This window comes from Heliconius melpomene, chromosome 20, assembly GCF_056956725.1.
Source record: "Heliconius melpomene rosina isolate 202511_hmr_F chromosome 20, ASM5695672v1, whole genome shotgun sequence".
Classification (NCBI taxonomy): Eukaryota; Metazoa; Arthropoda; class Insecta; order Lepidoptera; family Nymphalidae; genus Heliconius; species Heliconius melpomene.
The window spans coordinates 1,465,601-1,491,710 of record NC_140408.1 but is presented as its reverse complement, the minus strand read 5'-3'; the positions used below and the strand labels follow the sequence as shown (position 1 = coordinate 1,491,710).

The 26,110-nt window shown below is 33.4% G+C and overlaps 1 protein-coding gene across 6 annotated transcripts in view; it reads left to right on the top strand.

The window, feature by feature from the left end:
* osp (myosin phosphatase Rho interacting protein outspread) overlaps positions 1–26,110 on the top strand; it is a 227,259-nt gene that overhangs the window by 63,120 nt on the left and 138,029 nt on the right. For 5 of the 6 annotated variants that reach the window (XM_085204795.1, XM_085204796.1, XM_085204798.1 and 2 more), the window contains exon 2: positions 25,989–26,069. In XM_085204795.1, coding sequence (XP_085060921.1) covers positions 25,989–26,069 — 81 coding nt within the window. Of the gene's footprint in view, positions 1–16,989; positions 17,080–25,988; positions 26,070–26,110 lie in introns of those variants that run through there. The other variant, XM_085204797.1, reaches the window with a different exon arrangement.

The following is a 26,110-nucleotide window of genomic DNA, read 5'->3' as shown; positions in this document are numbered from 1 at the left end:
CGAATCCGTTGTATGTAAAACTAGTTCGTTTCATGTATTTTATTGATGTACCGTTGAGTGTATTTTGATGACTTCTAATAATGTGACACAAACATATGTATAGGAATAATGACTTCATATAAATTGTACTGAATCTTACGTAAGGTTATTTTTGCTTCTATTGCTTATTTAGTTAAACTATCCATAAAGCAGGGTAGGTAGATGGAACTTAGTGTTAGGACACTCCGATCTTCATTTTCCGTTGAATTTTTGATGTACTACATGTTAAGTGGCAGAACTTAACGCCGTGTTTCATCTATGAGAGTGAGGAAATAAAAAATAAAATAAATAGATACATTATAAGGGAAAATGTGCTGTATTTTCAAAAACAAGTAATAATGATTTCACCGTCATTTTAATTTTAAATGAAAAATGTTTAAAATATTCCTATTATATCCATGTCTGCGGTTACAGTAGTATCTACTTACAATTTTACATTGTCATTTTTGCGGTTTGAAAGTCAACAATGGGTATGAATTTCCTTAAATTTCTTTAATAATATTTGCTTAGTCTTTTCTGTTAAATATAATATTAATAATTAGATGTTTTAAAATAAGCTGACGACCAAACTTAGTGTAGTGTTATTTAAGATGCAACTCTTGTATGGAACAATGGACGAAATACAGGTTGATGATGACTCCTTAGGGTGAAATTAGGGGATGGAGAAGACGAACTTTAAGAAAACGTTTAAAAGTTTGAAGTTGGCTGGACCTGACTCTTTAATATCGTAGATAAATTTAATAAGTTAATGTTTAATACTCTTCGCCGTTTGCCATTATAAAACTACGGCAAAATTCTTATACGTTTCTTCATTTTTCACGTTGTACTTTATATGAATATTAGTTCTAAAATTATAAAAATGACAAATAACATGAAAATACAATTCGTAGTAGGTAGGTACCGACGGTTGTGGCACAGTAGACGCGTATATCTGCTATCCATGCTTACTGAATATAGTGGGTTCATAAAGTAATACACAAGATAGCTGTAAAAATAACATTTCATTTTTATTTTCATTTTTTTCCCGCATACATCAGAGAAGGTTTCTCAGTGTCCGCCAAATTTTCGTAACATTGCTTTTATTGCTTAATTCATACATATATGCATATATTTCATGGAGCTATGCATAATTAGTGTCCCGCCATTTTTTGTATTTTAAACAAAAACAGTAATAACTATTCCTATCATGTTTTCTAGTAGTGCGGTGGAAATAGCGGGACATTGTGACGCAATGGTGGCACGTCACGTCGCACGCGCTGTCCGTGTTTAGTTGTTTTACCTAGCGCAGGGCATAGGATAGGGTAGCTTGAAATAGTGTCAATACACTCCATTTTCCACATCATGGAGAGAATATTCCAGTTTTCAGCTCAGATAATTTAATTCTTAGTTGGCGGAAAAAACATTGCAATTATAATTCAAATAAATAATTTAGTAAGCACTTTGAAATCGTCGGCTCGAACACGTCGTCAATACGTCCGAACTAACTTCCAAGATAAATTTTTATAGAAGAAATAAGAAATCCTATAATTTCGCACAATTTGTCGTTCCGTTTACAGTTTTAAAATAATAAATAAAAACAAAAATGTACTAAATAACGTTTTTCCCAATAAAAATAAGTTAATGCCATTTTTAGATTGAAGTAAGATAAGTGTTGAGCGTACGGTACTTTAGGCACTGATAGCATCCGACTCCCGCCGCCCACGTAACAGCACGTGACCACCTGTTCGCTACTTAGAAATGGTTGAAATTTTTCATTTATAAAATATTATGTCTTTTAAAAGAGGCCTTCGTGGAACAGGGGCACGAACGTGCGATTGTAAACGCGACGGTTGTAGGTTCGGTTACCATTAGGGGGCAATGAAATGCTTCGTATTTTTTTTTTGCTTGTAGCGAGGTAATGCGGGATACAGCGTGAAGATATTAAATTATTTTCATTTCCTCACTCCAGTAGATTTCCGCCACAACACGTAATATCTTGGTATTGAAAGGAGTGTCGTAAATCTAAGTTAGGTCTGAGATATAACCGTGTTTACATTTTACAGATGCTACTTTTTAACTCTTTGTTCTTCTCTTTCTCTTTTATACTTTTTGTTCTTTAAATCCCGATACTCTAGACATTATTTTTGGATAAATTACTTAAAAGAAGAATGTTAAAACTAAGGTGTAATATACATGTCTATATGCTTTAGGGCACAAATAAGAGCAAGCTGCATAAAAAATATTTACATAATTACTTAATTCTTAAAATAACTTTATTTTACATTTTAATTTTAAATTTAACATTTTTTTCTGAAATTACAAAGAAATTTTTTCACGTACATGCTTGAACAACTTCTTGAATTTTTACTTAAATTTAATTGAGCAACAAAGATATAAGATAAAATTCATGAAAGTTTGGTCGAGTTAAAGCTTGTGATATACCGAATGAATGAACTTTTTTTTAGCTTCACGGTGTATCCCGCACATAGCAGGGTATACAGAGGGAACCTGGGAATCTAGTGTTAAGATACTCCGTTTTAATTAGATTTCAGTTCTTTCGGAAAGCCACTTTCCGCCGAATTCTGGAGACATTGCGTGTTGAGTGGTAAAGCTTAATTTTGCCTCGACACCAGAACGAAAAAACATAAAATGAAACATTAAATAATGCCTTTCTTCGAGTGGGAATCGAACCCAGAACCTGTCGCAGTTAGTCATACGCCCATGCCACGACTGGCCTCATAAAATCTAGCATATTATTAGGCTAATTATACATATACATATGTATGTTCATATGTACCAACGACTTAATATCAATATTATTAAATCACATCGATCAATCATTCGGACGTTGTTATATAATGTAGAAAGTAAAAGTAAATATCTTTGCTAGTATAGATATGTATACGAAAAAATAACATAAGAAACCGACACGAACACCAAATTTATGAGCAGTCGGAAATTATGGGTTCAGTAAATAGTAATTAATTATACTGCGAGATGTTTCAAGGCGTGTCCTAATATAGGCTAAGTGGTAAAAATAAAATGGGCTTCTTGCTTTTTTTCGCATGGTAGAGTAGGTAGAGGGAACCTAGTGTTAAAACACTCTGTTCCCCACTTATTCCGTCCAATTTTTGAGACATTGTGTGTTTAACGGAGTTTGAGTAACGGAACATAACGCCGAGGCTATATTTAAAATCTTGCAAGATAAAGTGATTCAACAATGCGTGATGGTTGCGGGTTCAATCACCACTCTGAGGAGTGCCTTAAATATTTTTCTTTTCTGGTCTTGTAAAACAAAATCCATTAATTCATGATGAAGTTATGGTCTTAATCTTAAGTATTCTCCAAAAAAATTGAAGTGACTTCTTTTCTTCTTTTTATGTATTTCATTAACTTTTAAAATAGTATTAGGTATTACTGTTTTTATCCTCATTTATCCCAATTTATCGTCTAATTAAATCTTACGATCGAAATAGGTCAACGTTAACAAGATTTACAGGAAGTCCTGCAAGCGAAACTAATTCACAATAAGTACGTCATAAAGCACACTTCCCTTTAGGGCGAAAGGTTAACTAACGAATGGAAAGCGGGCGAATGTTACGTGGAACTTAAGGATAATTTTTGTCTTAATTGGTCTACAATAATGCTAGCGATGCCACGCCCGCCGCTCCTGGAGATTTATCTTGGTGTACCCCTGGACCCACGAGGAGTTAACAGGAAGTTATTGTCAGAATTGTATTTTTAAGTTGAAAGGAAACTAAAATAAAGACCATTGTGGCGCAGCAGCGCAGGGGCATTGGAGATTCGATTCCCACTCGGAGGAATGATAAATTTTCATTTATTCGCTGTGGTTACTACAAGAAAATCTCCTATCCTCTGCCTGGATGTAATATGCTATCAGAGTAATTAGTTGACATAAAATTCAAGTTTTTTTTATATTAAGTTATTATTTAATATAATTATTATATCAAGATTATGAGCTCATCTTGTAACAATACAGCATTTGGAATGAGAATATGAGAAAACTCTACAATAACGTTCGTGAAACTCTTGGATATATATCTTATAGGTGATGGTTGCTGGTTTGATTCCTAATGATTGTAGAATTAAAAATAGGTTACTTTCATTAAAGAAGTCATTATAATTTTATAACGACTGTACTTGACTCGGATGCATTCTGGACGTATTTGACGCGATATCGGCAAATTATTACATTACTATAAGACGGCAAAATTACCGAAAATCAATGTTGCAATCAAGAATTGAAATTATATACAGTTGGGTTGGTTTAAAAACTCTATAGGTCAGTGAACAGGTCTGGGTGGCATTTAAAAAGTGACACCGAATTACATTATATGTGATACTCGTGTTAAAAGCACACGGTAAAGCGACTGCCTGTAACGAGTTGATCGTGGATTCGAACTCACGCCTCCAGGAGGTCAAATATTTATACGTTTTCTAAATAAGATATTCCTTTGTACCCCCTCGGGAAAATGCTTATTTTATTTAAAAAAAAATTATTGCCCCGTTGTTCAATCAAAGCGCGGCTTTGAATTCTACCATTCTTTATGCAATGTCTCGAACATTGGGCGGAAAAGTGAGAATGTAATATCTTAACACGAGGTTTCCCCTGCCTACCTGCTACGGACAAAACGTAAAGTTGCAGCGACAGTCCATTACATAATATTAATTTTCCTATAACTTATAAAGATGTTTAAAAAAATCTATAATTAATACATTTCCAAATGTCAAACAAGTTGTCGTGCGGCTTTTAATATGTATCTGACAATATTTTTTATTATCTATATTGACTGCTAGGTTTCATTCATCTATTCGCCATTTAAAAAAAATGTGATAATGAGACATTCATTAATTATTGATTAAGCTCGTCATACCTAATTAATTCAAAGTAAAAAAGTGATAAGAAATCACGTGCGTTTTTTTTGTTTTATATACAGACGATGAGAGGCGTCAATACGATTTTTTATGTATATATTAATAATTATTATTACTGTTGATGTTTTCTGCCAAAATCCCACCCATCGTTGATTTCTACAAGTTTTTTTTCTATTTAAGCATAAGTAACTTAAATATTATTTGTATGGTATGTAGTAGTATGGTTGTATGGTTTAGTAGTCTCTGGTCAGGCCGACTTCTAATTCCTCCATCGAATTTTAATACGCTATTAAAGGGTTGAAATATGTAGTTTAATTAAAAATGACAAATACTAAAAAAATAGTTACATTCTTTTTTACATTCGGCCTAGCCTCCGAGCTCAAATGTAAATAAATAAAATTTTATGCATAACTCTGACAACAGGTATAAAGGCTTACATCTTAATTTTTTTAGCTTCATGTTGTTTCCCGTGCATAGCATAATAGGCAGAGGGAACCTGGGCACCTAGTGTGTTTTGAAACTCCGTTCTCTATTAAGTAATTTCACTTCCCCATTATCCGTCGAATTCTGGAAGCATTTCTTGATCTGGACGCTGGTGCTGAGTGGCAGAAATCCACTCTGCGCTTTTTCCTTGTTACCAGACCAAGGAAATGAATATTTCAATGCCCAGAGTGAATATCGAACCCTCAACGACTATGTTGATAGTCTCATACTTGTGCCGCTCGTGCAAGCTCTTATAATTAAACGATTAACATAATATAAAATAGCTACACTTTTCCCTGATAAATGGACTACCAACATAAAAATTCAAATCGTTCCAATAGTTCCTAAGATCAGCGCGTTCAACCAAACAAACACCTCAGCTTAAAACATTAGTATAGATAGATTATGAAGTAATCAACCATTTGTTGCTCACACAGTGGCAAGCACGCTTGCCAAGCATTTTGGTCCGAGATGAGGTTTTTAGATTAGATCCCGCGATCTCAATGTTGACTGGTCTCTGTGTCGTAATACTGTAATACGAGTGGGTAATGAATGGTATTGCGCTTCTAATGAAACACTTGCTAGGCCACGTTCACACTGTGGGTACGGGTTGGTAGGTAAGAATTATGTTGTTTTCGATTTGGAAGGGCCTTTTGTTTTCGATTTGGAAGTACTGTTCTAATATTACTATTTTTTCTTAAAAGCAACCAGTCAGTGAGGCCAGTCGTGGCTGGAAACGCAACTGGTTGTGAGTTCGATCCCCACTCGAAGAAGTGAAGTATTTATTTGAATTTATATTTCCATTACTTCGCTCTGGTGTGGAGGCAAATCGCAACGTTGTGATCCGCTACTTAACACGCAATGCCTCCAGAATTCAGCGGAAAATGGGGAACGGAGTGTCTTCCCACTAGGATCCCTCTGCCAAACCCTGCTGTGTGCGTGAAGCTTAATTTAATTTATTATTCTATGAATTGTTTATATAAAATCACCAAGTTTGTAAGCGCTCAGCTTAATATTGCTTAACTGAAACAATATCTGCTTAGTTGATGAATCGCCACTTGTATGGTGTTCAATTACCTTCCAGATACGCTAATAACAAGAAAACATTGTGACAGTTTCCCATTGATGACTAAAATGATAATGTACCTGTTATTATATTAATAATATATAAAAAAATCACGCTGTATGCTGGTAGGCAGAGGAAACCTAGTGTTAATACCCTCCGTTCCCCAGCCCAATTATAATAATGATATATTGATTAGTTCAGATAAGCATCTGTACAGCAGAAAGTAACAAAAATAAGGTGTAAGAGCATGTATAAAAGCTTTATGTGAACCTATAGATTAGTAGCCAAGAACGCTTGGACGGATCCTAAGAGGAAATCCCAGGTTCGAGTTCAGCTACGTTACAAAATATTTTGCTCTTTAAGCAACAATATTTTTTTATTTAAAATTTAAAACCTATTAATAACTTACATCATTACTTTAAGTAAAATCAATTTATTTATTTATTAGGAGGTTTTCTGTTTTTCGCTAAGAAATATTGTGTGAAAGTAAAACGACAACATAGCGCTTTAAACACTAAAATGGGACAATAAAAATAATTTAAATATAGTTCTTCCCAAGAGCGGGTATCGAACCCAAAACTGGGCCACGACGGTACATATATGTAAAATTTTTATACATTTTTATTTATGTAACAAGATCGATTACGTGAACACCTGTAGAAATGAAATAAATATTTTGGCTTGTAAATCACACGTTTTCTATAATCAATGTATTAAATAAATTCATTTCCGGTTTTTTTTCATTATGTAATTACATGTTGGACTAAATTATAGTCGAATATGTAATTGCAATGTTAAACTTATCTAAGAAATATTTCTTCAACTTTAAACTGGTTATATATGTATGTAGGTATAGGTATAGTATATACCTACTGAATTATCGAATAAACTGTCGCCGTTTCCTTTTTTCATCGTATAAAAAAGCTCCATCTCGCTTTATCTGCATTTTAGGGTTGGTGAGGGATCCTTATATTAAAACATCGTCCCCCAATTTTGTTGAATGGCGAAAGAAGTGGTAAAATAAAAATAATTTAAATATAATCCCAAATCCGGATCGAACCTAAAACAGTCGTTAATAATCAGATTGAATATTATTAACATGTCTATAACATATGTTAACTTCATACAGTTTTTGTATTTTTTTTATATTTGTAATGAGTTAACGTAAAAAAATATTTAAAGAAAATTACACAAAACTGCTTAAATCAAAACCAATCTGTTTCTGGAAACACGCGAAAGTAAGATGTATGTATGTACATAAAGTCCGTGTGAAACAAATAATATGCTTTCTCATATTTGAGCTTAACCTAATTTAGCTCAAAATTAAGTTCAAAAGACAAGTTTTTTTTAAATATTTTTTCTTTATTTTTTACAGGTAAGGCATCAGTCATTGGTGAAGGTGTAAGGCGTTTCCTTCAATTTAAACACACAGTGCCCCACATCAGGTGGACGGATCGGTTGCCACCTCGCAAGTATTTGTTTTTTAAGTCGTAAATTTTATAAATGACTACAGATTATGGGCTTTTTGCAAAGGAAAGTGTGACTTTAGTCATAAAGTATATAATGAATTGTAAAATAACGGTTGTGGGGTCAAGAAATTCAGGATCTTGTGGACTGAATTATTTTCATATAAATATTTAAAATTATTAGGTTAAAACTAATATCGTAACAACCATTTTCTAATCAGAAATCTAGATTAAAAGAAGCTTTTTCCCAAAAAAGCAACGGAATGCTTTTCAAGCGTTGTTTTCATTTCATTTGGAATTCGGTCAATCACCCGCTCCTAAGCAAAAACTTTAACACATAATTATATAATATCGCATTTTCCCCACAACCGCTGGTTGCGCAACCGTCTCGGTTGTCACTATAATTTTTAATTACATAAAAGATGGTTTTTCTTTAACATTACTCAAATAGTTGTCGTGCTTTACTAAACACTGTACGATCCTGTTAATTACTTTTTAGCAAGAGCAAAATAGTTCATACGTCTTAGTTGTTTAGGTATATAGTCCCTTAAAGGTATTTTAAGAAGTAATTATGGTTGTTTTAAGTATAGTTCAAGTGGTGGATGCGTATACGCAAGCTTCTTAGAACCTAAGGGCGCACCTTAAATGCTTCGTTGCAGCTATAAATGTTGCAAGCTTTTTGCAGCGTCGCATTCTTCGAGAATGCACCATTTGACTTAGTTAGTAATGTTAGGTGGAAGACATTGGGTTGGTTTTCGAATCGAAAAAATATTAAATAGTAAAGAAAATATGCAATATGTTAAATATTTTTGTTGCGTAATATGTAGCAATAGTACTATTCAATTTGTTAATAAAAAAATGTTCTATGAAAATTTATTTTCCAAATTACTGTGCCGGCATTGAGTTCAGCCACTACTTCGAAATCCTTTTCAGAAAGTAGGAAACGGAGTGTCCTAAAACTAGGTTCCCTCTGCGTACCCTGCTATATGCGGGATACAGCGTGTAGCTGATAAATAAATAGAAATAAAAACTATTGTACCTAGTTATTATTTTGTAATGAGTACTAAAAAAAACTGAATGGTTGATCAAAATGCTTGGACCTATTATTATTAAGGTACATTACGCAGCTTTCAAATTGAATACTGGTTTAACTGTTTATATAATAACTTCTGCGTATTTTATACAATTGGATATATTTTGAAACAATTTTCCTGTAATTTTATATGAATTTCGATTCGTATATATTGAAGAGCCATCTTGGAGCAGCTTCCAAGAATGTTATATCCGGTACAAATGACGAATATTTCGACAAAAATAAGCTTTATCGGTGAGTGATTCATTAAATTCTCAATAAGCGACAAACAAATGTTGTGCATAGTAAAACAGAAGCCGCGACATTGGATACATACTAAAAAATTGAATGGTTTAGTGGGAAGACGCCTGCGGTTAGCTGGCGCTTACTTCATATTTATGTAAATATTAAGCAAACCCACTTGTAGTGTCAATAGGTAGTGACACGTCACTGTTTTCGACTGTTAAAAATGTAATAATATAATATGTATAACATGTTCATTCCCCCGCTCTGATAACGAGCAAAACTGCCACTCAACCCCTTAAGATTTTAAACGGAAAGTGAGAACAGAGTGCCGGCACACTAGGTTCCTAGGTTCCCACTACATTCCACGCTATATGTGGGACAGCTTGAACCAGAAAACTTATAATAAATATAAACAATTTCGACAATGTCCTACTGCCACAACTTATATAACTTATATAACCTGACAGAATTGGAGAAAAGGGCTTTTAAATATATTTCACGCAGTTCAAATTCTGGAATTGGAACCCAAAACAAATTGTCACGTCAAAAATTACATTATTTATATATTTAAAAATTTAACAACCACTTAAATAACTAATTTATTCTTACATCGCCATAAAAGTAGCCAGGATAAAACCTAATAACATTATCTAAACATAAGTATAAGTATATATAGAGAAACGCCGTTATAAGCTACTATTTACGGCGCGGAAACGACCGCGTGTACTTAAGTGGGCCAAGCATTCCAACATGTGATTTCATAGTCGAATAGCTGTGGACATGTAAAAATTGAGGCCTATTTCTTCTATTCGAAAAAATAAATACATCACCTTCACGTTGTATCCCGCACACAGCAGGTTAGGCAGAGGGAAAATATAGTGCTTAGACACTCCATTCTCCACTTCCCGCCAAAAATCATTCAAAAGCATTGGGTATTAAGTGGCGGAACGGACACAAGAGCGAAGAAATGGAAATATAAATTCAACTAAAAATTACATTTCCTCGGGTGAGGATCGAACCTACAACCAGTCGCTTTAACGGTCACACTTTGTGCTTCTGCGCCACAGCTGGCCTCATTCTTCTATTCTATTCCTTTAAAATTGGTAACGGCTACCTTCGTTGTGCTATCGTCACGTAGTGCCCATTCATACCTTTGGACTTTAGGACGTAACTAGAATTATGAGTTTTCGAACACTGTACTACCTACCTAAGTGCTACCTGCTGTGCAGTTTCTATTGTTTGCGATTGTCGCCATGGAAATTTTCTTGACCTAAAGAGAGTTGTGTATTGAAGTAAAGTGGTCTTGAAGAACTATTATGTGGGATTTTTGTTACATTTAAAGTAAAATGTATTCTTACCTTTTAGGCTTATCATATTTGAAGGATTTTTGATAATACTCCGTAGAAACTTCTTCGTTATCGAGGGGAGTACTAAGAAATTCGTAGGATTTTTACGGAAACGGGAAAAATGAGATTTTCCATTTTATAGCTTAAAGTCCACGTAAATTACGAAGACAACTAGTTAATTGTATAAATTACTATACATACATATATTATCAATATTTTGTTTAATTTGAAATAAGTATTTTTAGCTTTAAAACATTTTCCTCCTTCATTTAACCTTTTCCTACAGGGCTAGGATCTGCCTGCTGACTCAATCCACCCCACTTTACACGCTCCTCAACATCCTCTTTGCCTACTCCATAAGTTCTCATGTCCTGTCATCACGACGTTTAGTCATCGTTTCCTAGGGAGTCCGGTCGGGGCTCTAACGATTTCCTCAAAACAATTTGACTATTTCTTTATATCTTTTGTTCACAATTATTAACTTACTACACGATCCAAGGAAATGATTAAAACCGGATTTGAATTTCCTATCATAAAGACATATTTAAAGACATTAAAATGCGTCCCGATGGTCAATTTAAATGAATTTTATGCATAAAATGTTTATTTTAGTAAATGTCGACGTACTTAGAGCCTGCACTGGTTTACGGTTCATAAATTATACTTAATAATGATGAACAGACCAGATAAGTGTGTAACGAGTTTGACCTCGTGCATCTTGGAGACATTTTTTTTATTTTACGTTTAATATGACTTATAAATTGTTATTTATATTTAATTAAAAATATACATTATTTGTGGGATACAGTGTGAAGCTCAAAAAGATCATATTATGTAGTTGTATATTATATGTTTACTTCACGCATTTTCCCGCATAAGCACTGCAACACTGCGTTCTTCACTTACCGACAAATTATCGCAACATTGCATATTGACAGACGAAATTGAAAGCCGCGCTTTGTCTGTTCTGGAATTGAACTCACAATCATTCCGTTAACAGTCGAACAACATGTTTCTGCGCTACAAGGGATTTAAAAATCTTTATTATATTCAACTCAATTTGGCCTTCAGTAGTAATTGAATATAACCTGACATTAATATCAAAAGCTTAGTATATATAGTACCTATGTCCGTATGTTATACGGTTTATATTAGGTCCACCTTCAATTAATTGATTGATTGAATGATTGAATGATTGAATCATCATGAAACTTGGCAATTATACATAGTTTAGGTTGATATAATATTATGGTATCACTCTTCAGAGATCACTAATACACCACTCGAGTTTAGGCTTATATAATTTATAACTCCGACCACTTTTATAGTACTCTACGACAAAAGTGTGTTTTTGTAACTATATAATTTTAATTATAACAAAAAACAATTGGCAATAATATTTTCAAATCAATTGCAATTGCTATCACGTAGGTAGTTGATTCAGTGCCATACGACGCCCCACAAACCTGACCCATATAGACTAAATATAAGTCGTTCTTCGAACGGTTGTTGCGTTGACTCATGTGACACAAATTCAATTTTGCAGTCCATCATTTTATATATAGTAGTTACAGGCACAATAAAAAATTATATGACCTCGTAAAATATCCTTAGATTTGTTTCTGGGCTGTAAATCATTCGGCATAGGTGTTTATACGTTCATTGACTGTTATTTGACACTACTCATAATGTTTTTAATGAGGAAAATATTAAATATTTAATTGCCTCGAGTGGGAATCGAAACCACAACCTGTGATGTTTACAGTCGCACGCTTGTGCCCTTGCGCCGCGAACGACCTACATATTTTTTGCATAAAATATAATGTAAGACACATTACGGCTTCGCCTGCATTGCCAAATGATAATAAATAAGAGTTCTTAGTTTGCGAGCTTACTAAAGGAATCTATAGCATAATCACTTTTATTTTCATACTTTGTCTTATTATGAACTATGTACGATTTCAACGAAACGAAACAAACTAAAATCTTTGGTCTTTTTTTTACTTTTTATAAGACAAAAACAACCTTTATAAAAATAAAATTAGTTCAACAAAATAAAAATAATAATTATAAAGTAACACATACGAAACCTCCTTCATAAATATCACTTCCGATTCCAATATTATTTAATTCACTTTATTTTAATTATAATTAATTTAAATGGCCATTTAATTATTATGATTGTGTAATTGTGTAATGTATAATAAAAATACTAGGCCAGGTTTGTATATTTGTGTGTGGAAGCAATTAATAGTCATGTAAGTAACTGGTCAGAGTTTCATAATAACCGCTTTCAGAAATAACCTTATTTTAATTGCTTTTTTTTCAAGACGATGAATTTTTTTTTACGTTATAGCGAGCGGTGTTTATACTAAATTCGATTTTTCGTATATTTTTTGATGTATTGGCTAAAAATATATATAAAAATTTTCTACGTATCGATCTATACATTATAAGTTCAAAAAATACTCGCTTGACATATCACTGCCTATTTTCATTACTGTTATAATAAATATCAAAAATATATTATTTTTAAGTGTAATTAAGTGGGAATCTAATGTCTAAGATTCTTGTCTACTTACTAAAAATTAATAATAATATACTCGAAGACAAAAAGTCTACTCTTCATATTCATGGAACAAAAAAATAATAATTATGGAGTCACCAAGACGTCGTAATTTCGAAGAACAAAAAAATGATATGTCAAAGTAAACAACATAAATAATAAGTGTAAACAAAACGTGCAACATCTACTTACTTCAAGTCTTACAACTAGTTTCTACAGTGATGACCACTTGTTATACAGCAGATGTCACACCAAAGATCGACGCCAGCTGTGCTCGAGAAAAACGCGCATTTTTTTACAAATATATTATAAAAATATATAGATGGCACGTACCAAAGCTAAAGTCTGCCATTGTCTCGTGCTAAGCCTGTAGTCGATTGTTTACTTGGTATATGTTGGGAATTTTAATTTAATCTTAGAAGGATAAAAAACTGAAGGTTCATGCTTTTTATGGATAACAGGTTACAGAGAGAGCTAAGTGTTAATATACTCTGTTTTCCTATTTGCTCCTGCATTCAAGACATCGGGCGTTGAGTGGCGTAGCTCAACATCCTTCCTTCATAAGAACACCCATAATTAAGAAAATTCATTCCTCCGAATTTGAATCTAGAAACATCGCGTTAAATTAGACTGCGTACTACCGTGCCATGATGGCCTGATAGTTTTTTGTAACATCCATAAAGAAGATCCAATAATAATTTTAGTCATTATGCTCTATAAGTAGAAACAAATGGCACGTACTTCTTTAATAAACAATCATTCAGCCGGTGGTTTTTGTGGAGCCATAATTGATAATAGGACTAGTAGAGTTGGATGCGACGAAACTGCATCTAGAACAGGTAGAACTGAGGTAGAAGTAGCATACGATACCATAATAAATATAAGTATCAGTGTGAAAGTAATGAGAAAATTATATAAATAACCCAAAATCTTATAATATCCTTACATATCTTCGAAAGAGAGCACCAGCCAATTTCAGAAAAAGTTGTTTAAATATAATAATTATAGTGAGTTCCGTTCTCTGACACGCAATATCTGGAATTTTGGGCGGAAAGTCGAGAACGGTGTCTCATTACTATATTTTTAACTGAACCGACGCGACGCGACGTCTGTAAAAGGTACTCGTAGGTTATAGATTCGACTGTTTTTTTTATGTTTGTTATCTCAGAACTTTTGACTGGGTGAACCGATTTTGATGATTTTTTTTTATTTGAAAGCTGATGCTACCCGTGTGGTCCCATTTAGTACATTTCTGACTATGTTATCCATGACAAAATTACATAACTCTTAAATTTGCTTTAAGTATATGCGCAACTAATGGACGAATAACTCAGTATCACGCCAACCGATTTCGATGATTCTTTTTTCATTGGAAAAGATACACACTTCAAGGATAGTTTGATGAGAGTTTGGTTAGATTCTGAATAATAGGCGCAAAGTGTTAAATCACTCCGAACACCGCTATTGTTGTAATCTTTTAATTATTGAATACTATTGGATTCACTACTCGACCATACTACCTGGAATGTTTGTAATTTAATAAACCATCATTTTTTGAATTAGAACCTAAATCCTTCGCCTAAATCGCAGACATGAACATTGAACATGGAAAACGCCGTCGTTATAAATTATTTCATTCGAATCCATTCAACTGTCAAACCATGATTGAGTACATACTAAAATGGTGATAGTGACGAAATAATTCTTGTATATATTATCTATAAATGCTTATAGAAGTTAATGTTACTTAACGACTTATTAAAAGATTAAAAGATTATAGCATTTTTATGAACTATTTATTCTAAGGACCTTCACATTTATTGTTAAAAAACTACATCCAGACAACGGGTGTCATTAAAATTCTTACTCGTGCCGCATCTATTTAGGGCGATAATAGCAGAGGCGCGTTCTCTTTTGAAAATATGTAAGAATTATAAAATTTTGGGTTAGTTTTGATCGGTTAAACGTAACCGGCAGGTATATGTTCCGTGGAATGAGATAATTTGAGAGTATAATTATAAAATATCAATGAGAGCTTAATTTTTTTTTGATAATAAAGGTGAAGAAGAAAACAACAAAACAGTAGTTATAATGTACCTGCCATTCAATCATCATAAAAACAAGTCTTTCCTGTCCGTAGCCGTGTAGATCCTTGATCTTTCCCTCCGTCGTCCTTTTCTAATCAATAGTGTGTGTAAAGCCTGTCTCTCTTAACCTGTTGAACGAGTTGAAAACAGGGTTGTGAGATAATAAAGAAAAAAAAACAATTAATGTTAATTTTCCATAAACTGATATAACTAAATAAATAAGTTAGCGTATACTACTCGTATAAGTACAAAAAATTAAGTTCTATAACTTTTCGTAAATTAAGGAAATTTACGTTAAAATGTATAGGTGATTATGTAAACGTATGAAGTTAGCATTTAAAAGGCGCAATAGTGTTATCCTGGCATGGAATCCGCGCTTAAAAGTTTGCTTTATTATAACATTCATTCGAAATTATATTAAATAAATTACTTTTAAATACAAAAAAATCATATACCAAAATAAAAGTATTTATTAGCTCATTTTAGAACAGTCTGTTAGTAAAGCAATGCATTATAATAATTAGCAAAGATTTGAAAAAAAAAATCTTTTTAGCTTCCCGCTGTATCCCTCATATACCAGGGTAGGCAGAGGCAACTTAACGCTCAAGTACTCCCCACGCATGTCTAGGTACCAAAATGTGAAAATAAATATAATTCATATATTTTATTATTTTATATTTTTACTGATGTATCCTTCTTAAATGTCGCATTTGAAACTTACCACCCGGTAACCCTGCAATATGCGGGTGAGAAACAGCAGGAACCTATGATTATAAGGCAATCATCGTTACCTCCAGAACTTGTAATAGGCTGGAATCCGTCACACCTACTTAAACAATTTATCCCACGCCGACTCTCGTTTGTTATGTTTGTAACATTACGTAATGTTCGAATACCTCACTTTTGTTTTCATGGCTGTTTCTAATCTCTCGATGCTTTTTATTGATAGTTTACACTTTATATCTTGGGATTTTACTTAATGTTAATGGTTATTCTTATGTGTTTTACACTTTCACTGTGGTTTTTATCTTTTATTTATCAACTGTGAGGTGAAGATTGTATAGGCATGTCGATAAATTTTGCCAAAATCACTGTATTTTATTATGTAGATAATATTACATTTGCTAAAATGAGTCTTTGTCATCACAATTTAAGATTTTGCTATAAGATTAGCATTGCTTAATTTTTATCTATGTTGGGACATTTTATTTTATACACAAATTACTTTTGTTGCATACATAAAGCTCATTGATTTTAACGAATATTATGTACTTATAACCATAGCACTTTCTTCATTGAATTTAAAGTTAATAAATAAATTTAAATTAAATAAATCTCTTATTAAATAAATCAGCTTCACGCTGTATCCCGCATACAGCAGGGTAGACAGAGGGAACCTGGTATTAAGAAAAACCGTTCCCCACTTTCTGCCGAATTCTGGAGGCATGGCGTGTTGAGTGGCAGAACAACTCTCCAATTCTAAAGTCAATAACATCCAACTTTTCATCACATTTACTATAATACACGTCACTTAAATCCTAATTCCAATAATTAATTAAACCTTGTAGCACTTGACGTTAAGAAATGATTATTTCCAAACAAATGACGCAATTTAAATCTTATACAATCAATATAGAGTTCATAATCAATCGGTTATTGCAAAAGATAATTTCTATTGACGTAGAAAGTGACGATTGTGGAAAGGCAGGCAGTGGAAAACTGGTGAAAACCTATTGTAGTCTGTTTCTATTATCATTCGTTGTGTGAAAACTGGACGCGTTTATGTATTTACATACAATCGCTTGGAAAATCGATCGCGTCAATGATTTTGAGGTTAGTGTTATAATATTTTTATGTGGCATTGAAAGTGATTGTGGGTACGAGTTAAAGGAAGGGTTTTAAATATTTTAGACTTCGAAATATGTTTGACAATTTAGACATAATATAGTGCGTCTGAAGTGTTTACCCATTCAACAGGCAATATCCCTGTTATTGCTGAAAGTAGGGAATAGAGAGGTTTGTGGATCTTATCCAAGTCATTTGACATGTCCTTGAAGATTTTTTTGGGTCCGATTCCAGTGGGGCATGAGGGTATTTTGTAAATTTGCTCCTGTACTGGAAAAAGTACATTATTTTACAATATATATACTGAAGATGTGGACTTTAGACGATGTTGTGATCGAAAATTAGTTAAAAATACAATTTGAAATTTATATTAACTAATTTGAATCTCTTCCATTTTATTTCCTTATTGAATGTATAATGACATTATATTTATTAGGCCTAGGACACTTTAACGTTGAACGTAGTATAGTACCATGTAACACTTCAAGGTGATATGTCAAAATATTTCCCTAGCACGTCAGCCTGTCACGGTGCGCACAACTCTATTCAACGCGTTGATTTATTCTGATTTATTCATCTATTATTATATTAGAAACTATTGGCTCTACACTTACTTTGCTTGGGTATGCGTTTATAGAAATTTGTATATAGATTATATAAATAATTGAGACTGCGTGGTGTAGCAGCACAACGACTAAATTAAACGTGACGGCTGTGGTTGGGGATTCGGTTCCTACTCAGGGAATTAATTTTATTTTTATTTTCTCGTAAATCCTTACGCTGTATCCCATATAACGCAGGATAAGTAGGTAGAACCTACTGTTAAACGTTCTAAATATAAAAATATTATTAAGTTTCTTAAAAAATATATAAAATAATTATCTAATTATTCTAGTAAGTTCAAAACCTCTTGACCGGTTTGCATCAAAGTAAAAATTAAATTACGTCCCGGTCGGGCTTCCTGGGCCTTGATGTGTACGAGGTGAGGTCGCTAAATGGTATTAATCTAGAGCAGTACGTACGAGTACGACTGAGTACCTACTGATATACTCGTATAGGAAGTAATGTTTTGAAAAATATACTTATATGAATATAATTTATATATAAATTGATTGTATATTTATTACTTATTTTGTATAGTCTCTTTCTCACACACCGCCTAATTTTGGAGACATTAAGTGTTGAGTGACGTAACTTACCACCGCTTAGAACTAGAAAGTGAAATAAATTAATATTTCATAAATCATTCTCAAGAGTGGGAATCGAATTCACTACAACAACTCTGAAATTGCACTACGACGGCCTTAACTTAGAATCTAACATATCATTAACTTAGTATTTTAGTGTTGAAATCAAATTTATTTAGATATATTAATGACAGATTTTTTAACCTATCGTACATTACACTTGTGTAATGATAATTGTAAAATTATTTGCACCTGATCGAAGTTGAAATTACCTATACTTTTAAAGCTACTTAAAAAAAAAATATCGTTCATTAATAAGCACTCACAAATTCCTCAACAACCACAGATTCGATTTCCAATATGAAATATATTTAGTAATATATTTTCCAATATAAATCAATATTAAAACTTATCTACAAGTCAATTAGGTATACCATCTCCAAACAACAATCCATACATGTTAGCCTAAATTCAAATAAAAATGACCTGTCAAAATACAGTTGAAACATCTCAATCGGTACTAAGCACGTACTAAATGCCGCGTCTCTACCCTGCCTACTTGCTCTTGATCTGTAGATGAGATGCTCTTGATAAAGCAACATGAATATTTTATGTCAGGGAACTATGTATGTTAATGCTTCGCTAATGTAACCGGTCGTTGTATTAGTTTTTGAGAAAGTGCAATGAACATATTTAGTTTGTCTATTTGTTTTTGTTTCAGTTTAGGAGTTATTATTGTCTCTGTTTCCGCCTTGGAGGCTGTTCTGATATTTTCCTTATACTAATGTGATTCTTCTATTCTGTTTAAATGTATAGTTTTTAAGTAGTTTCAAAAGTTTAATGTTAAAGTTTTGATTCTTAAAGCCATTTTTCTTAGTCTTTTTCGCTCCTTTATGTTGAAAACTTTTTTATAAAAAAAAGGCATGCCGCGCAAGGCATTACGTAAAATAGAACATTAGTGTTTTTTTAGTAGTAGTTAGTTACCTATAAATAAATGCTTAAAATATTTTCAATAAAAACGAACTTTCCCAACCCTACTCTCTATTTTATAACAGCAATTTTCTAATACAATCAAATCAAAGTCACAATTAGTGGCTCTAAAAGTTTTTCGCATATCTCGATAATTAAACGTTAACTGTCCGAATATCGATTATCGAAACGCGGTCTTGACTCTCTCGAACTTGGGTCGTAATTCGTCTTTCATTCAGTTATTGGAAAGTGAAATGGGAACGCACCTGACTTTGCTTTCTTTACGTCTCGGTATTCTTTTTGATTCAGTGAGAGTGATCTAGATAAAATAATTGTGCCGGTAGCGTTGCCGTGACTGGCCCGCGCCGACCTCCCGCCGGTGCCTGTCGTCTTGCTAGTAACCTCTTAGTTGAATTAGATGATAGATTTGGTCCATATGTTGTACGTTATTTAGTTTTTTTGCTTGTTTGATAATTTGGTTAAATTTGTGCAGTATTTTTTATATGTAATTTGTATTAATGTGTTCATAATTTTGTTAAACAAAATTCAACTTATAATTATAGTTTTCTAGTTCAGTCAGTTCCAAGTAGAGTAAGATGATTTTGACTAGTTTAAAACATAGAGTGACCTGGTCGGATGTTTTTACTTACTTATACATAACGTATTGCCCTTATATATAAAAAACAAAATTGCTTCAACTACTCCAAGTTTGTGAAAAAAGTAAATAATCTTCCAAACCAAACTATTGATGATTCATCAACGAAATATCTGATGAATTAGTAATATTACTATTCCATTAATTTTCCGCCCAATTTACAGGACATTACGTTTTCATAATTAAAAAAAAATAATAATTTAAACATAATTGCTCCGAGTGAGGCACACATCCACAACCTTCCTTTACATTTGGCCTCAATTTGTCTCTAAATATTAAATAGAAATTACAAAACCGTCTATTAACACAACTTGTATCATTCGATTACACGATTTCGATGTAACAGTCTATCTATCATTAACTCCTTTCTCCGAGCTCTATCTCTGATGGCTCACCGTTTATCGACTGTTTGTCGAAAGCGATTCTATCTGTATTCATTGTCGCGTTTTTGCCATCTCCACCATTCGATGTAACAATTGTGGCACTTCTAGAAAGCGACTGTTGATTTTTCTATTATATCGACTGTCTTTTGTGTTCGAAGAATTTGCTCTATTGTTTTTGTTTAGTTTTACTTTTCTCTAGAACGTTTGATCGTTGTCAATTTAGACCTCTATTAGAGTTAATGCGATGATAATTATGAAGTGATAAATGCCTAAGTGAGTTTTTTGTAGCGGCCCGTTTGTCTTGTCGTTGTCGTTGTTTGACGTTTGTAAAGTCTGTTGTTTTTGATTGCAATGATTGGTGAAATGATCGTGATGAAATATTGTAGTATGCTTATTACGTTACACATGAAAATGATGAACTAACTTGTTAAGACATTTTATTACACGTAGGATTTGGATCACTTTTTTACGTAGGATCTGTTTACATAGAGGTAAGGGCTGAGGTAGAGGCACTGCGTTTTATTTTAAACGTTTCATTTGTTGGAAGGATATTTTCATTGCTGGTAACATTTTTTTTATTGCACGCAATACCTCAAAAATGGGGAAAGAACATAACATGAGGTTTTTAAAAATAAAACCTACTAATGATACAGAAAAAGTACAAATTTTTATATTAGAGGTTCATACTAATTATTTATATTGCAGTTAAAAATTATATAATAAAGTTTATACCAAAAGATTTATTTGACCATCGAACCTAAGATTATCAAATCTTGGAAGAGCTTTTCTAACTGGCCAACTTTCTCAAACACTCGCGCCGTTTAAGGCCATCACGATGAATGATACCCACCTCGTGCAGACTCACCGGCGCCTCGTGCCGTGCATCGCGACGAAAGTGCAAGTCGTAGTCGATACTGTTCGATTGTGAATCGATTTTTGAATTTGTGTAATGTGGAGGAAATGAATTTAACTATTTTTTTAAACATCTTATTTGCAATAATTTTGTTTATTATTATAAGCTTATTGTTTATATTTAAATCTATTTTTTTCATTGCTTGCTATAGTTTTTAGGTTAATAAAATTTGTCTTGACAAGTTGGTTCATCATTTTCATGTGTAACGTAATAAGCATACTACAATATTTCATCATGTTCATTTCACCAATCATTGCAATCAAAAACAACAGACTTTAAAAACGCTGTGCCACTGCGCCCCTACGGCCACAAATCTTAATTTATATCTCCTTAAAACCCGATGCAAGTATAAGCTTACATAAAATTGTCGTTTCTATCAGGTGCTAGTTGATTTATAGTATCAGTAATTAGTTTTAGTATCCATTATAGATTAGAAAGTTAAGGACACATACATACATACGTACATGCTTGTACACTATCATTTACGAAATGGCAGCTCATAAATCTTTATTTATGTACCGCAAAGTATTTTATAAGATTTAATTATTTTAAACGTCAACAGAGCTCAGTTTTTACTATTATTTTTAAACACTATGGTTGTGGATTCATATACCTTTGAAAAGAAAAGTATTATTAAATTATTTATATATATATATATTAAAGTTTTATTTGTTGTGTATTTTTTAGCATCACGTTTTATGCTACGCACGTACAGCACAGTAGCTCCGTTCTGAGCTTCACGTCTGAATTCCAGACATTACGTGTGGAGTGGCGTAGATAAACGCCGAGTTTTATTTCGCCGAATCAGAAATAAGAATAATCGATTCACCCGAGTGGGGATTGAATCTACAACCTACGTGTTTACAGTCAGATGCTGCCCCACTACGTCTCAATGTCCTTATTCTTGTTAAGGTATATTTCAAAACAATTCAAAAATTATATAAATTTTTAAAGTTAAATTTAATCCTTCTAACAATAATGTATAGCTTAAACGTCTATCATCCATATTGCCTTCCTTCATATGACACCAGGAATAACCATTAATTTAAATCTGGCGGCGCATTTTACGCATGTCGACTATAAATTTATGATACTTTAGTATTATGAATCGTATGTGCGAATGCCACCTAGTGTACTTGTGAGTACTTGTGAGTTATTTTAAAGCAAAATAGTTGTAAAGCTTGTTTTAAATTAGAATGTACGTTTGTATGTAATTTTTAATTGTATGTGACAGTTGATGTGGTTGTGAGTTCGATATCTAGTTGAAAAATTTTTGTATTTCAGCTATTTTCATATTCATTTTAATAAAATCTTCGTTGAATCGAAGTCGTCGTAGCTTGGTGGAACACATACCAAGGTAGGCTGAAGGAACCTAGTGTTAAGACACTACGTTCCCATTGAGACACTTCCGTTCTCAACTTTCCGCTGAATTCTCGAGGCATTGCGTGTTAAGTGGTGGATGTCAACGCCGTGCTTTGCCCGTTTACCGCACAAAGATTTTCCTACACCCATATACGTATATACTCGTACACACTCACAAATAAATCCTAACAATTTTCCTAACATTTAACACGTTTTGTCGATAACATTGTAATATTTTCTATATTCGTACACAAAAGTCAAACACTATTGCCATAAATCAATGGTTTACGTCCAGTTTTTAGGACAGCGCGTGACAGTGCGGTCGTAAACCATTGAGAATGTTATATTGGGTACTAATGTCATGTGTGTTTGTTTGTCTTTTGTTGTTCTAGTTTGTCTGTTTTACTGACTCTGCAGGCTGATTATAGCGGTACGTTAGGGGTTATAGGGGTACGTTTAGGCGAACTAGTGGTAAGACACTCCGTTTCATATGCACTGCCCAATTTTTGGAGACATTCCTCGTTGATTTGCGGAGCTCAACGACGTGATTTGAGATGTTAAAGTACGTTTAAATTTCTCTACTTTACTATATGTGGAAGACACGTGAAGCTAGAAATTTAAGATTTTAAATTAAATAAAAATGAGGCCGAAGCATGTGATTGTAAACGCTACAGCTTGTGGGTTCGATTCCCATTCGAGGCAAAATGCCAAACGGCATATTTATTATTTACATTTCCTTTCTCTGGTAGCGAGGCAAAGAACGGCATTGAGTTCTCTACTAAACACTCAATGCCTCCAGAATTCGGGGGAAAGAGGGGAACAGAAGAGTCTAATAGGAATGGATTGCCTTAACACTAAGTTCCCAGGTACGCTCTGCCTACAGTTGAAAAAAATATATATCTATCATTAAAAATAACCTCAACTACCAGTGTTAAGGGCCCCACACGGTAGATAGTCATCTAGCCTCACGCGCAGCAGATTCAATACGCACAGAATTTGTATTGTCCTCTGATAGCGGTAACGGTACGCGCGCGCTGACCGGTTGGGGACCCTGACATAGATATTGGGAGGGAAGCTACTGAATTTGTGGCTTAGGTCTGTTGGGATAGTGGAATTTAATGGAACAGCTTTTAGGTTTTTTCCGCGGAGTGTTCACCCTGTGTATAGGGAAGTTGGTGTTAGGACAATGGTTTGCAACGTAATGTCTTTAGAATTGGACGGAAAGTGCGGTACCCAAATGTCGTAACACTAGGTTCCCAGGTTCCCTCTGCTTACCATGCTATCTGCGGCGTGAAGCTAAAAAAAACAAATTTTGCGCTGCAAAAATAATATATATTTTTTGTCTGTAGGTACCCAAATAAAAATATTTAACACCAAAAAAATATCGGCATACCATTTACTTATAACAATGGTCGAAATTATAGGCGTCTCTTTGCATAACCTATCATTAAAACGGTGCTTTCTCGTAAGAGTGTTTCTTTGATCGCTTATATTCACATTATCGAATGACACACGTACGTACGTAAGTGTCGACGGCCTTTGTACCTGAAAGATCGGTCAAGTTCATCTGTACAGTCGATTAGAAATATAGTTTGTATTTATATTATAAAGCAGAAGAATTTGTTTGGTTGAACGCGCTTATCTTCAGAACTATTGGCGAAAAAATATTTTGTGTTGGATAAACGATATCGAGGAAAGCCATAGGTAGCCTTACTTTACATGTCGTCAGAGTTACTCTCCACACTCTCCACACAAAGCATTTCGTGTGTAAAGAATAAGAATTGCTTTCTCCATTTGACCGCACAAAGTAAAAAGCTATTAATTATGTATTATACTTATGTAGGTTACAGAAAAGGAAAAAAGGAATGTTTAATAAACTTTAAAGATTTAATAATTAATATAAATAGTACAGTAAGACTAAGCGCGGCGTTGGGTATCGCCGCTCAATAAGCCATGTCTGGAAATTAACTAGGAAGTGCAGGTCTTGCATCTACACTTTCTAGAAACTAGAAGAAATTTACTATATTTTAAGACAACAGAAAATAGCAGTATTCTATATTTAATAATCTACACCAACTAATTTGCGGGCTACAACAAGTTTAAAAATAAACCAAATCAATATTAGCCCGACTGTACCTTGTGTAATGTAATTTAGGGTGACTGACCTTAGGTGACATCACCGTACACACATGTACCTACTGCTCGAAGAAATTCGCATTAGGGTATAAGGTCGAAATCCTTCAAGAAATCTTCTTCAAGATAAAGAAATCGACAAAAAATAACCATAAAATTATCGAAATGGACAAAAAATGTAAAAAGACTTGAGAAATTATCATCATCAGTCACTTGGTGTAATGATAACTTGGCTCTTTTATTATTTGTATTCAAATTGGCACTGTCTTATAAATATATTCTTTGTATATGTTGGCATTGTGCGAGTGTGTAACGTATTCAATCTAAATATAATGCAAATACATACTTATTATTAATTTAAGTTGCTTGTATGTTGCTTCAATATTTTTTAGGCTTAGTGGCAAAACATATGACTGTTACAGTGTTAACACGATCGTTGTACCCAACTTGACCGGAAAAGAGTTTCTTCACACTAAGTTTCTGGTACTGGTACTCACTCTCTCTCTCTCTCTCTCTCTCTCTCTCTCTCTTATGTAATAAAAAGTGGTCATGTGCCAGTCAGACTCACATACGAAGGGTTGTTGTATGGGAACCCCCTTAAATATTTATTTTATTTTGTTTTAAGTATTTGTTTTCAGATTTAGCCTGGTGACAGACAGACAGACACACCGAATTCTTAGTAATACTGCCCTGTTTTACCTTTTGTGTAAAGAATCCTAGAAACGTACCTATTCTAATGAGGATTTTCTATATTTTTACTAAGATGAATCAAGCTATTGGGGATATATAAGAAACTAGTGCGTCGGACCAACTGTGCAACTGTTCACCCATATGTACTCTAACTAAATATCAACACTATATCAACGTAAAGTGTGGGTTGTTGTTTACTTTCATAGGCAAAGTTTACTCTGGCGTCGAGTGCCATATGCTTACCATAGTTTGGGCAAGACGAACACGCCCACTGGACAAACGCAAGGAGAATTTGAATATACTGTTAATGTCTTTATGATATGTCAATGGTGTTTTTTATTATAGACTTGCCAAATATTAGTAGAGAAGCTTTTATGATTTTGAACTGAATTGGGAACCGACGTAGTATTTTTGATATGTAGAAATTTTTTTTTACTGTTTATTTTTTTATTAAAATATATGTAATATTTTGTATAAAATTATTTTATCAAGTAAGCTTAAGCACTGGCTTTACTTTGCATATTACGACGAATAATGATAGGGTTTATTTTGTCATTGCATAAAGGAAACAAAGATGAATATTAATTTGTTTATTTCTTTTTCAGGCCAGCAGAAAGATATCGAAATGCGGATATCTCTTCGTGGCGCCGGGCTGGGACTTCTCCAATCCGCTCTACAGGACAAAGGTAAGATAATTTTACGTACTTTTAAAATGTTTAGGTTATTT